The 14,145-nt window shown below is 43.1% G+C and overlaps 1 protein-coding gene and 1 pseudogene across 1 annotated transcript; both read right to left on the bottom strand.

Annotated features, from left to right (window-relative positions):
* Positions 1–2,723: 2,723 nt before the first annotated feature.
* On the bottom strand, positions 2,724–9,530 carry LOC136464172 (AP-2 complex subunit mu). Its single transcript, XM_066463131.1, has 13 exons — positions 9,220–9,530; positions 7,822–7,999; positions 6,768–6,858; positions 6,591–6,685; positions 6,381–6,470; positions 6,229–6,277; positions 5,993–6,131; positions 4,560–4,676; positions 4,358–4,448; positions 4,139–4,281; positions 3,917–4,031; positions 3,303–3,347; positions 2,724–3,226 (listed from the first exon to the last, which is right to left on the bottom strand). The coding sequence occupies exons 1-13, from the start codon at positions 9,300–9,302 to the stop codon at positions 3,146–3,148; spliced, it is 1,317 nt and encodes a 438-aa protein (XP_066319228.1). The 5' UTR covers positions 9,303–9,530; the 3' UTR covers positions 2,724–3,145.
* Positions 9,531–12,122: 2,592 nt separating this feature from the next.
* On the bottom strand, positions 12,123–13,831 carry LOC136464173 (E3 ubiquitin-protein ligase PUB23-like; annotated as a pseudogene).
* Positions 13,832–14,145: the final 314 nt, after the last annotated feature.

Genomic DNA, 14,145 nt, shown 5'->3' on the forward strand with positions numbered 1-14,145 from the left:
CAAATTTCAATTTTTTGAAAATTCAAACATAGTTTTCATTGATAAGATGATTTCAAATAAAAAAAGTTGTCAGCTACAAAGTTTTATAACTTTTCGATATCTATAAGTTTCATTTTGGTTGTTCCTCCATCCGAGGTCGTTTGAAAAATTCAAATTTTAAATTTGAGAAATTCAAACGTAGTTAACATTGACAAATTAATTCAAATAAAAAAGTTATCAACTACAAAGTTCTATAACTTTCCAAGATCTACACCTTTTATTTTGGTCATTTGTTCATCCGACATAGTGATAGTAACATTGTTCACAAATTTTACATATCCCTCTTATAGTTTATGAAACTATGTAAATTTTATGAACAATGTTAGTATCACTTTGTCATACGAAGAAATGATCAAAATAAAAATTGTAGATCTTGATGAGTTCTACAACTTTTATGTTCATGACTTTTTCAGCTGAAATCATTTAATATTTCAAAATAACGTTTGAAGTTGCTAATTTTTTTAAATTCAAAATTGAAACAGATAAAACACAGTCACATAAAAAGATGGATAAAATAATAGATGTAAGAACACAATAATTTGATAGAGCATGATTTTAGAAATTATTAGAAAAAAATCATTAAATTTAAAGTTAGTATGAAGGAGAAAAACTAGTTACAAGTTTTAGCCAGAGATTAAAAAGAGAAATCAGAGTTCTTCAACAATTTCAAAATTGAATTTCAAACAACATTTTAGAGCAGTAAATGATTTCAAATGAAAAAGTTGTAAACAACAAAGTTTCATAACTTTTTGAGTCTACAACTTTTATTTTAATCATTTCTCTATCCGAGGTCGGTTGAAAAAATTCGAATTTCAGTGCTTAATTTTTAATATTCGACGTCTATTTATAGGGTCGGCTAAATATTGAGCCGTCCCTATAAATCAGACCATTTGTAGGGACAGCTCTAAATATTGAGCCGCCTCTACAAATTCGATTGGTAGGGACGACTGGATATAGAGCCGTCTCTATAAATCAGACCATTTGTAGGGACAACTAATAACACCAGCATTAAGGACGACTTATTTGGGAGGTATTTGTAGGACCGTCCCTAAAAAAAATGAGGACGTTGCTATAAATCGTTTATGTAGATATCTAAAATCATTACAAAATAGACAAATGTGGTTCGATTCCGAGTGAGGGAGTGCGTCGCGCACCAGTTCTGGGTAGGTATGTGGAACCGCGGAAGGATGAGGCGAATGGAATACTAAAATCATTACAAAATAGACGAATGTGATTCGATTTCGAGGGAGGGAATGCGTCGCGTGCCAGTCCTGGGTAGGTATGCGGAACCGCGAAAGGACGAGGCGAATGGAATACCATCCGACCCCGCCGGTTGCTTTTCGTTAGGGCACGTACATCAAGTCCTTTCACCCGTTTGCCAAAGCTCAGAGACAGGCCTCGTCGCTTCATGAACGGACGATGCGGGCTTGTGCTCCAACGTTTACAGACGACTTCAGCTCGCGTTGTACAAGAGCCGTCGACTCGGAGCGCCTTCACCACCGATCTGCTGTGCGCGTGCATGGGAGTCCCATGCGCACCAGCGCGGGAAGGTGACGACGAGCGGCGCGGCGTGGCGCGGCGCTGCACTGCGGCCCCCCATAGCTGCCGCGGTGTGTTTTTGTGATATGTTGGCGCACGGGAAGGTGAGGAGCGGCGCTGCGCAGCGGCCGGCCATAGCAGCTGCGGCCCGCCATAGCTAGTGATTTGTTGGCACACGGGAAGGTGATCGGCGCGGCAACGGCGCTGCAACCGGCAGCCTTTTTCGTTCTGATTTATTTTAGCAAGGAGCTAATGACAAGAATATGAAGAAGTAAATGGTTCCAGGTGAAACAATGTAATAGTATACAAGAGAGAAATAAACAGTAAAAGTTGATCTTATGATTTTACATAATGTTCAGGGTTCCCAACGTAAAATTATTTATTTGCTTCTTCTTTTTCAAGAAAGAATGCGCAAATCGGCTGGAATTTATAAAGCCCACGTAAAATCGAAATCAAATCAGAAAATTATGATTGAAATTTTGTTAGGTTCCTTTCGACCAGAAATATAGCATAGAGGTGACCGAACACATGTTACACTTTGAATGTTCGATGTATATTTTATTTTGTGGAACCTCTAGTGCATTTTTTTTGTAGAAAATGGTTGTGCTCAATAAAATCCTACAAAATTTAGTGTAAGTTACGCATATTAGTGACACCACAATTAAAATTTCACCACCAGAAAAGCTTCCGTAGAGAAACAAAGGAAATTAGACAAAAGGTGTTGCAATTATATATAACATAATTATTATATTGATGGTTTCTAAAAAATATTATAATCGTGTTGCTCTTATTTATCCTCAATACAGTTTCTATCAAATAGCCACACAATGGTATAAAAATGTATTAAACAGCTTAAAAACGGACCCTCATCTAGATTGTATGACCTGTCCCTGTCTGTATGATAGGTTCGAGAGAGACAGACCCCGTCTGTAGGTTGTACATGCCCTTAGACGGCCAGAGTCCTCTGTGGCTCTCTTTCCGCTAAGCCGGGTAAAATATTTGCAGTCCAACTGAAATTCACATTAGCATCTGCCCGAGGCAGTGCTCAACTCATAAGCGCCGAAGCCGGCAATCATCACAATCACATAAACTTTCGATACAGCCATATTTAAGGGCACAATGTACCTTCACATCAAACACTACAATTGTGAAACACTACAATGTACCAGATCTTTGGCAACGAATGTTTGTACACTGTTATGCAAGTGAATCCATTGATCCATTTGAAGGAGAAAACAATACAAACTGAACGGGTGTATTGATCAACAAACAAGGAAAGCTACAGCCAAATATACAGGCAAAAGAATACTTCCTACTACAAACAGGGCATGGAGGGAAGAACAGAGATCCCCCAGACTACAATGGAAATAAGAAACACAAAGAAAATTGTCTGGTCTGCCCTGCCCCACCCTCTGTTGAAGTACAAAGTTTCTGATATTTGTGTCACAATATACGCGCTTTATGGTCATGCATGATGCCACAAAGAGTAATCTCTGTGGATAGCTGTTCAAAGGAGACCGACGAATATCGGTTGTCACTAATACCTTAATCTTGTATGAATTTGTTGCTAACACCTTATCTCATATGAACCAGCTCTCGTGATGTAGCGAACCCACTCAACAGTGTTGTAACCACTCTTCTCCCAGACCTGGAAAATGTATCACACTATGAGATTTTCCATCTCAGACGCTACGAGGTTTCAAACCAACACTTGGTACACATACCTTAAGGAACCGAACACGTAAACCAGAAGCAGTGAACATTGGAACCTACAGGATCAAGAAACACATCACTACATCAGATAGAGCATGGAGGATAATGCTCAGAGAACAGTCAAACAAAGCATAACAGTATGAATTATGATCAACATATTCTATCACAATGACAAAGCATGAGCAGATACTCCCTCCGTTCCAAATTATAAGCCGCTTTGAATTTTCTGGTACATCCATTTTGCTATGCATCTAGATAAATAATATGTCTAGATATATAGCAAAATGGATAAACCCAAAAAGTCAAAGCGATTTACAATTTGGAACGGAGGGAGTAGTATACATGACAATAAAAGCCAATGCCTCGAAACAAAATTCTGATGCCAAAAACTACAAAACTCAATTTATTATAGGCCCAAGCACAGTTCATAAACAAAGAATGTATATTTAAGCTCTCTGCTACTATCCATATCCAGTTCCAAATTGCAATAGACAAAATGAAGCACAAAGAATGTGATTAATTTCAGGTACATGTGTCGTCAATCAAGGGTAGGGGTCCATATAAGAGAATTGGACCCCGGGTCCATGCAATTTAATTCCCCTTCAATTGGGGGTAAGAGTATTACCTGGAATTCCATCTGGATAGGTGGTCTGTTCCATGACTTCTTTTCACCCATGGTAGAGATCAACTCCACCTCTGCGCTCATAGTTGCCTCAGTCTGTCCAGGGAATTTCCTGATCCTGTAGTTTTAAAAGTGTGTATCAGTTAAAGTAGGTTTACTACTTGCAATGTGTGAGTGGAAAAAGTTCTTAAAAGGATAAAAGTAACTCTCAATGGTAACACATACTTCCACACCAGTGAATCAATCGAAGCATTGTATTTTGCTTTGCCTGATGTTGTTTGGAAACTAGTCTTAGCTGTCTGCTTTGGAACCGGGACTTTAACGACGACACCAAGTGCAAACATCTTAGCACCGAAAACACTCTTGACCTATGTCAAAAAAACAAGGTTCATGTTAGCAAATTCAATTATGACCCCATGTACCCACTCATGTACATATGCTTACTTTCACATTGATCTCCATGCGTGTTCGGCCCAATTCCTTGATTGTTGGTAGAACACGGAATGGGAGGTTTACACCCTCTGTGATTCGATACCTGCAACAAATTTATCTATCAAAACTGAAAAGCCAGCCAAAGTGCAATTAATAATGTAAGTCATTAGTGGGGACAAAATTACAAGCATAGAAGAGGAATCAAAAGATTTACTTCATCAATTCAAATTCACCATCTGGTGGCACAAAACTGACTGTCTTTTCTGAGTTAAATCTTGTCAAGTTGACACACTGGTGGAATGTGACGTCATCAAGTTCTATGGTCTTCCCACTGTAGAGCAAGAAAAGACACAAAATCAGTAACAAATTTAGCAAAAATGACAAAGACAAAGTGTCAAAATGTATTAATGAGCAAAACAACCATGATGCAGACAGATTTTCTTTTGAGATTTTATATGGCAAATTTTGAGAGCACAAGGAACGGGGTCAGCTCAATGCCATAGGTCAGGAGGTCGAGTGTTCCCAGTGTTGCCACGGGCTGTCAGGACAGTAGGTTGATACCACCTATGTAAATCACAGGGAACAGGATGAACGAGCCAGCAAGTGGCAGTCCGAGTCCACACTCACGACAACCTTGTGGTGCACGATGTTGACTCGCCCAGTGGTGAGGTTGTTCTAGTGGACGTAGAGGCCGGGCGGGTTGGAACACCAGAACTCATCATTTGAGTGCAGGGACACAAAGACTTCCAGGACTACCCGATAGGTCTTTGGCAGAATGCTCGCAAGCTTGGAGCCTTGGACCATGAATCCAACAAATTTCTGGATGCGGAACTAGAAAGCCGCTGCTGTTGCTCATGCCCTCTGAGATTGTACCATGCCGGCAGTTTTGGTGTTGCCTGATCAGGGTCCACGGAGCCGGTAGTGGAAAAGGATCATGCACCGCCAAGGTAAGCAGGGGGCCATGGAACCCAAGGGACATGCTGACGTGGTGCATAGGTCATGGACGAGGTTCTTGAGCATGACAGAAAGCACGGCAGGGACTAAAGCAGCGCGGAATAGCATGTGACCCCCTTGCGGGCGGTCCAGCGGATGCTGTGGGGGATGGGGTCAGCGACGGCGGTGGCGGTGGTGCGGAGGAGCTCAGCACTGTTGAGCTCGAGCCAGACGACCACGATTCAAAAGTACTGATCACGGTGATGGCAGTGAAGGAGAGCACAATGAGGACAAGGGCACAGAGAACCTGGCGAGCGGTGCGTACACAGACTTGGCAGGGGGGTGCCATAGGTGTTGCTGAATGAGTGCGAGAGCAATGGCACGACATAGACAGGGTCTTGCGCTGCTGCAGCAAGGCAAGATGCGTCCGTGCTTCGGATAGACGAGAGGATTGAGAGAGGGATGTGTCCACAACTCCATGTCACCGGGAGGATGAAGATGAAGGCAAGGGCAAAAAAGTCATCACACCCCTTCTCTCTAATAAAATTGCATAAATGAATATTATAATAGTTGCCATGTGCTGCAGCAAAGGTCCACACTTTCATAATGGTACCTGGCATATTTCAGAGCTTGCGCGTGAAATGGCCAATACCATGTATGTTTGATGTCATATGGAAAAATTTCCTTTTTTATAATAATCAAGAGAGGGTTTACCTCTTTGCTGGTCTGGACTTTAGTTGGGCCTCTTTTTCAAGTCCAATCTTGTCATTTAGTCCCAGCTTCAGATCAGGCATTCCAGAAAGGAAGCATTTCATAAGAACCTTTCCCGTCACATCACATCTTAGAACACTCCCTACAGGAATGACACATTTATGTACACAAGGAACATCAATTAATACAATAGGGAAAGACAACTGTGCGGTCCAAAATTAGGTTCGTCCATAGAGTACCTTTTGAAGACATAAGAAGGTTTACACTCTCAACTATGTCCAAGAAAACCTGAAAAAAGAGAAGATCACTCCACTAGAGAAGCTAGTAGATGAACAAAAGTGCAAAGAATGGGATCAAATAAGAGGAGAAGTTCACATATAAGTTTAAGCACCTCATTCTTCTTGTACACAAGTCCCTCTCTTCTCCAACCAACAGCACCAGTGACTTGAAGAGTCGCATTTGGAACAGGCTTGTCCGAGGGCTGTAAGTGCATAAATGACAGGATATTCAGATGGTTTCACATAAAAACATAGCTATCATCATAAAATTTGATGTAAATTTTTAGCACATTCTATCAAACTTCAGGTTCAAATTTTCTAACCTTTGAGGAAAATGGTGACCGAACACCTTCTTGAGTTATATACAACTTCAAGATTTCAGGTGACAGATTTTGAGGATAACCGAAATCCATGATCTCTGTACAATTATCAAGGTCTGGATGAATGAACAGAAATATCCATGTTGCAGTAGGCAAGTAAAGAATAGGATGCTTAATTACCATCAAGAAGTTCATATATCAAAACAAAGTTATTCCTGATAGCGTCTTCATCAAAAGCTCCACCGAAGTAGGACTTGAAGAGAGCCACCGCCTGATAGTTTCAAATAATATTAAGTACTTCAGTCGAAATCATAAAGAATGAGATAGATCACTGTGAGTGTGAGTTACTTAGAAAACTACAGGACATTTTTCAAGTTCTTTGCACTGAACTAATAGCTAAAATTTTGTTTCTAAACCATGCTAGTTTGTTCATATGAGAAGGGTTGGGGTTTCTTTCAAAGTTCTAAACAAGCCATAGGATTTTTTTAGCAGACTACATCGCAGTAGTCCTATTAGAATATGCTTACAATATTAACAACAATGAAGTGTATCAGCACAAGAAACCATAGGATTTTTTGTGTTCCAAGATTACTAACATAGAGTACCTGGAAAGGATGGAATATACCCAAAGACTTAGCCTTAGATAGGAGTGCTTGGAAGACAGCTATTCACGTGCCTGAACCTTGATTGCTTCTGTTGGGTTTCAACTCTAGCCTACCCCAACTTGTTTGGGACTTAAAGGCTTTGTTGTTGTTGTTGTTGTTGTTGTTGCAAGATTACTAACATATCATGAATACCCACCATTAGCAAAAAAGTTCATGGATCCTTTTTTTTAACTCTCTTGAAATATCACAAAACAATGTTTAGCAGGCAACTCATAAAATTTGTACAGCGCATTAAGTGACAAATCAGTTCCTCTTCGAGTCTCACAAATTCCAATGTACCCATCTACCCTATATTTTCTCTATTCATATCTGCCACATTCTATGTACGGACTTGGTTATGATTATAAAGATGCAATAGCAAAAAAATTAAGTGGCTCATTCCTCCTTTTCATTCTGGAAAATAACATGCAAAACAGGTGGAAGGCTGATCAATTGCCCCACATAATTCATCAAAACTACCATTTTAAATTTTGTATTTCAAACTCCTAAACCAACAAGACTATATATGATTTCATGGGTTATGCAAATTCCGTTTCAAATGTATGCATAGCACAGAAAGAGTAGCATACCTCGACAACAAATTTGAAAGCACAAGCAACATTAGCATTGCTGCTAACGACAATCACAATGTAAACATTACTGATCCTCATATAAAGGAAGGAGCAGCCTCCTATTTGGCGAACAGGACACGTGCCAAGTTCTTTTGTTTGCATGATATGCATTCTGAATGCATCAACCATATTTCCCCTGCATAAACATACATGAAAACACCAGTCACTAAATTTATGTTGATCAAGTAAGCAAAATATGGGAATAAAGGAACCAAAATGAACCCACAGAGTGATTATTGTTGAATAATTGTAAAAATGGTAGAAACAACAAGGGAATAGATGGGCGTACCCAGTGCAGAGAGCTCCCGCTCTGTGCGGGGTCTGGGGAAGGGTGTTAGTGGCAAGCCTTACCCTCGCCTGTGCAATGCGAGGAGACCGCGACTCGAACCTGGGACCTTCCGGTCACAGGCGGTAAGACTCTACCGCTTGCACCAGGTCCGCCCTTCCTTTTTAAAAATGACTACTTTTTCTTGATGGCACTAATTTACTACCACCATCTATTCTAACAAGGGAATAGATGGTGGTAGTAAATTAGTGCCATCAAGAAAAAGTAGTCATTTTTAAAAAGGAAATAAAATGTCTCTGTTACTGAAGATATGCCTTGTAATGTAAATGAAACCGTATTGCTTGGTATGAACGGATTCGAGCTGTTTGGTTGTATCTGTGGTAACACAAACGCAAATGAAACAAAGCTACGGACGTTACCGGTGGGGAATAGATTTGAACTGATTCCATTTACATTTGTGTTACCATGGAAGGAACCAAACAGCACGTACAAGCATAGACCGTTTCAGATTCATGCCATCAAAATGGGGTCCCGTTCATAAATTTTCTCTGCAAATATACCTAATGTCAAAACCCACTATGAATGATCAAGTCAACTATGCAGCAATCGACTTAGTGAGCACTCGCTAGTTCACTACAACAAAGCTTAGTCCCTAAGCAAACTGGGATAAACAAGTTGTGGATAGTCTGAAATGACAAAAAATAGTAGCCTGGTACACAGCCCTAGGGGAAGCACTCTAGGTAAATCTAACGAATTCTCCGATTAAGTGATTAATAATCTCTTTTCTCCATTCCAGAAAGCAAGTAGCTCCACAATCGCTACCGAGAGCATCCTTTCCAAAATGTAACTCTCAGCGTAACCTTGGCACGACCAGATTTTAGCAGCTGACGAGTCAGATCACCTAGGCCTGCTTCCCAGCTCAGCCCTGCAGAGCGGAATTCTCAAGAAGAAAAATAAAATGGATGAAACTATAATCGCGATCTACGCAGACGCGAGCTAGAAGCGAACTAATCGGTCCCTCCCAGGGCCCCCTAGATCTAACGCTCCAAGCCCACCACAGCACGACGTACCCGACATCGTCACGGTAGAGGCGGTTGATGAGGACGTCCCCGCGGAGGTTGAGGAAGTAGATGGCCGACGCTGCCACCGGCATCGTCGCTCGTCCGGCCGCCGCCCGAGCGTCCGGCCGCCGCCCTTATCTCGTGGCCGGTTCCACGGCGCGCCGTCAGGTACCACTCGACCGCCGGTGGTCTGCTGAGTCCGTAGCTCGCCGGACGGTAGGAGGGCGCGGGGCTTGGTTAGATCTCGCGGCAGCACGAGCACCAAAGTCGTCTTTCCGTCCGGGATGGGAGCTTTCGGTGTGTTCTCTTTTGCAGAATAGACCTTTCTGGATGGCGTATTTGCTTGGTCATTTTTGGAACTTTGGTAGGTGACCTGGAATTGGACCCACGAAGCATCAACTTTTCAATTTCAGCTGGTGCTGAGTTCAGCACTGGATTTTTTCCCCCGAAAAGAAAACAGTATAATAACATTCAAACCCCTCAAAATGGGTTTTTTGGGTCAAAAATCATTTGTATTGCTTAATAAATCAAGAGGTGGAAGAATCAAAATAGGCAACAGGTTTAGGTACTGCTTTGGCCTCGATAAACCTAACTCCTGTGTAAAACATAAATAAATGTTTAACTACGAAGCGAAATGTTGAGTCTCCACCTAAAGTTTGTTCTATCATGCTTATTGTTAGTTTCGACTTTAAAACTAGTAGATTTTTGTTGAATCTAGTTAGGAAATCTAATCAAACTAGTAAGATTGTTCGTGGCACGATTAAACTTGCTTTATTACAAAAAATAGTTATTTTTTATTGAATTGTAGTATAAAAAACTTTGTAAATAGTTGTTATGGTATTGGTACATTTTACTTATATAAAGACCATACAATTGGAAAAATCATGAGTTATGCTCCAAAAAATAGTAATAGTAGGGCATTATTTTTTAATTGTTTTTGTTGAAAGGTAAAAGCATGCATGTTAGAAAGTACATTTAATTCTATTGTGGTCTTCAGTGAATTAATAACAATACATATAAAGAGCTAATGAGATTTATTAGGCGTTTTAGTGTTTGTCTATTATGAATAGTGCAAATGGAGGTTGGATACTCTCTAATTCTTAAGTGAGGGCGTTGAGCGATACATTCCGAAAATTGATCTTTGCTTGTTTCATTTTCATTCAATTTGAGTTTAGGAAATGCCATACTATTAAGGTGGATCGAAGTCAGGTATCTTGAAGATGTGTCATGTGCTCAAAGTAGACTAACAAAACCTTATACACCTTATGAAAAAATTCTAGGATAAACCTTTTGTGTGCTGACTAGTCATAGGGTCATTTTTTATGTTGTCAAAAACCTCGAGATCTGTTCAGAAACTTTGATCACGGTTCTTGGGTAGAATTAATCTTCCTAGATCAGATTTTTTTTACTGTGGCCAAATTTTTTAGATTTGTTACTTTTCACATGTTTTATATGCTAGTTTTACACTAACTTTCGCGAGTATACTCACCTGTCCAAATATAGTAATGCCTAGTGGGAGAGTTAGGGGGTATTTATACCTTCCCTTCCTCTCTACTTATTCCTCTTGACCAAACTTGTGCCAGACACGTTCATTGCTTCTTCTTCTCACTCTTTACTTACTTTGGGCTTGGATTTGTGACTTCTTGAGCGAGTTTCGAGTTGGGAATTAGAGTTTGAGCTCTTGAGCTAACTTGCAATCTTTTAGCACTTGGGGCATCGTCAACGCCTTGATTTTGATTTGTTACTCTTGGATTCTTGGAATCTTAAATGGTTAGGCATCTAGCATTTGTAGCACCCAATTGATTGAAGAAGTGCTTCCAAAAAGTTTGTATTACCCTTTGTTTACAGTAAAATTGTTGGACTTGATCTATTTGGTTGCTTGGCAAGATGAAGAGGTGAAAGAGACTCTAGACCTCTATGGTCTCCTCAACGACGAGGATGTAAGCACGCCTTTGTGGTGTGGCTGATTTTCAGGTTAAATCTTTGTCTCCTCATGTTGTTGTTCTTGACCTTATTCTTCATTGTTTCAACCTGATCTACTTTATGTGAAGTTTTAGGTTGGGTCCATCTTGTAGAACTCGCTTAACATACTCCCCTACACGTGTGGTAAACATAGATTTAAATTTGCTTGGTGAAATTCGTAGATCGAGTAGGTTCTTTTTCTACAGGGTTGGAATTTCATGTTCTAGCCGGAATTTCTAATTGAGATTAAAAATTCCGAGTACGACCAGAATTTTGATCATTGTCATTTAATCTGTTGTGAATTTTAAAATTCCAGGTTTAGCCTATTCAACCCCTCTAGGCAATGTTGATCCCTTCACCTCAGAGCATAATCCTCGTGATTAGCACTTAATCGTGTGAGAAAAAACAATGTTGGAGCCAAGTGGGTCATCTGGGCTAAGCGATGAGATGATGGACAAGATCAAGGAGATGGTTGAGGACATGGTGGAGCAAGAGATGAAGAAGATGAAGGGAGAACTTAAGAAGCAATTCCAAGACAAGATCAGTGAGGTGTTTAGCAATTCCTAAACCTTCCAATGGCCTTTCCTCACTCATAAATTTAAATGCCAAATGTAATTGGCTGGAGTAGAGGAGTCGGAAGAAAATACATCAACATCAACTCTTTTTCTATACTTGGGGGCGAATCTTTTGTTTACATGAACTTTTGAGATGCTTGTAAAGAAATTCTGTTCTTGGTGAGCACTGAAAAGAGGAACAAAGATCAATAGCTCATACTGTGACACTTGTTTTTGAAGAAACTCTCATATTATGCCACTGTTAATAGAACGGAAGAGGTGGTTCCATGTGTGCATGAAGTAGAGTATATGTATATTCCTTTCGCATTTCTCTGTATGTGACCGTAACAAGTCTCCAATACACATTTTTTTGCCTTTTAATTTTCTTCGTATAATTAGTACATACAGTTTGGTTAAGCCAATCAAAGACAAGTCAGTCAAGAAGCCGCAGGTAATCCCTGAGATCAGTAGGGAAGCACGGGTACTGCCGCCAGAACACGCCATTGATCCTCACCATCCGCACCGTCTTCTGCTTCGTCGCCGGCGGGCTCTCGACGTGCAGCAAGCCCAGAAGCTTCGCCACTGCGCCGGTCAGCACCATGTCCTCTAGGACCTTCTCCGAGGGCGCCACCACTGAGACGAGCCGCAGAACCTTGACGGCCAGCTGGGTGGCCAGCTCCGACACCCGCAGCATCGTCTTCGCCACGGCCGCCACCGACAGGTCGTGTTCCGCGAAGGCCAGGCGGCCCTCGGGACGCTTGCACAGGCGCTTGAGAAGCAGCAGTATCCGCTCTGCGTCGTGGCGGTCGTCGGCATTCGCGAGGAGCTCGACGAGGACGTGCACCGCGCCGACCTCCACGGCCTTGGTGGGCCCGCTCCACGATGTCCAGGAGCACGTCGAGCGCGCGGGAGCTGAGCCTCGTTGAGATCGAGACCTCGTCGGCCAGGAGCTCGAGGAGGGACTTGAGCACGTCGTCAACCTCGACGCAGGCGGTCCAGTCTCCAGCGCCGGCATTGGAGATCTTGGTTACGATGTCCATGGCGTGCAGTCTCGCCTCGGCACTGCCGCGCTGGTGCAATGCCAACACCGGCCGCATGCACTCAGGCGCGAGGAGGAGCCCCACCGACGGTGCTCGGCCTCCTCCCGCTCGTGAACGTGGAGCAGGCGCGGAAGCGATGGCCACCGAGTTCACGATCCAGGAGCTGGCTTACAGCTGGTTCGGCTCATCAATATATAAGGTCTTACTCAACCAAAAAATTAGCCTTATAAATGAGGTTTTCTCGCTTTATATGTTGTACTCTTCCACCATCGTTATACGATGTGGGACTAAACCCTAACAATCTCTCCCTTAGTCACACAACGAGGTGTCCCTACCATGCTGTGACGCTAGAGATTTTTATCAGGTTTTAGCTTTTTTTTTATCATAGGGTCCGATACCAATTGTTGGAACTGATGGTAACCACCGAATTCTCGCTCTTGGAGCTAGCTTACAGTCAGCGTCCGACTCATTACCACGAGCCTACGCTTTCATAGATCCCAGACCCATCGGAGCTGACAACATATAAGGCCTTACGTCTTACCGACGTACGACTAAACCCCAACAACGCCGCTCTCCGCGAGTGCCTGCGCCATGACCCGGGCGACCACCTGGATCCCGCCCGAGGACACGAACTCGCATTGCATGGCCACGTCCCCGGCCATGCAGGCCCGCATGCTCTTGAGCGCCGTCACCTTGAACGGCGTCTCCTCGAGGCCGGCCAGCGCCGAACGCAGCCGCTCCGCCTCCAGGACCTGCGACAGCGGCGCGGCCAGCTCGTGGGCCGGGCTCGACGGTGACGATGTGGACGGCGACAACGTCGACGGTGAGCCGCCGCGGTCGTCGAGCCAGGAGCCGATGACGCGTTTGAGGGTGTGGTTGGGGGTGAGTTCAAGGTTGGCCAGCGGCTGCATGGTGGCGGGGCAGGTGGCCCTGCCGCACCCGAAGATCCACCGCTCGATGCTGCGGCAGTCGTAGGTGACCCCCGTGGAGACCGTGACGGGTTCGTCCATGAGCTCCATGGAGATGGGGCACAGGAACAGGTGAGGAGGCTCCTCCATGGCAGGCGCTGGCGCACTGCCACCACCGCAGATCGTGATGCCGATGCAGAATTGCAGACCACCACGCTGCGCTGGCCAAGCAAAGCTGGTGATGTGATGAGGGCCTTTATACACGGGCGTGATGGTGAAGGTGCAACGTGCAACCGTGCAAGTCAATAGTCAGACTCAGACAGGGCGGAATCGTAAGGTTCGCTAATAAACTAGATTAAATGCATTCTGCGCACAATTAAGTTTTGGTGGTGCGGTGAGGTGGGTTACGAGCCGTGAGAAATTTCAGAAACTGTTAGACCAAGTATAATAAGGGCTACCAGCTGGCTGAAT

The sequence above is a fragment of the Miscanthus floridulus genome, chromosome 7, assembly GCF_019320115.1.
Source record: "Miscanthus floridulus cultivar M001 chromosome 7, ASM1932011v1, whole genome shotgun sequence".
Classification (NCBI taxonomy): domain Eukaryota; kingdom Viridiplantae; phylum Streptophyta; class Magnoliopsida; order Poales; family Poaceae; genus Miscanthus; species Miscanthus floridulus.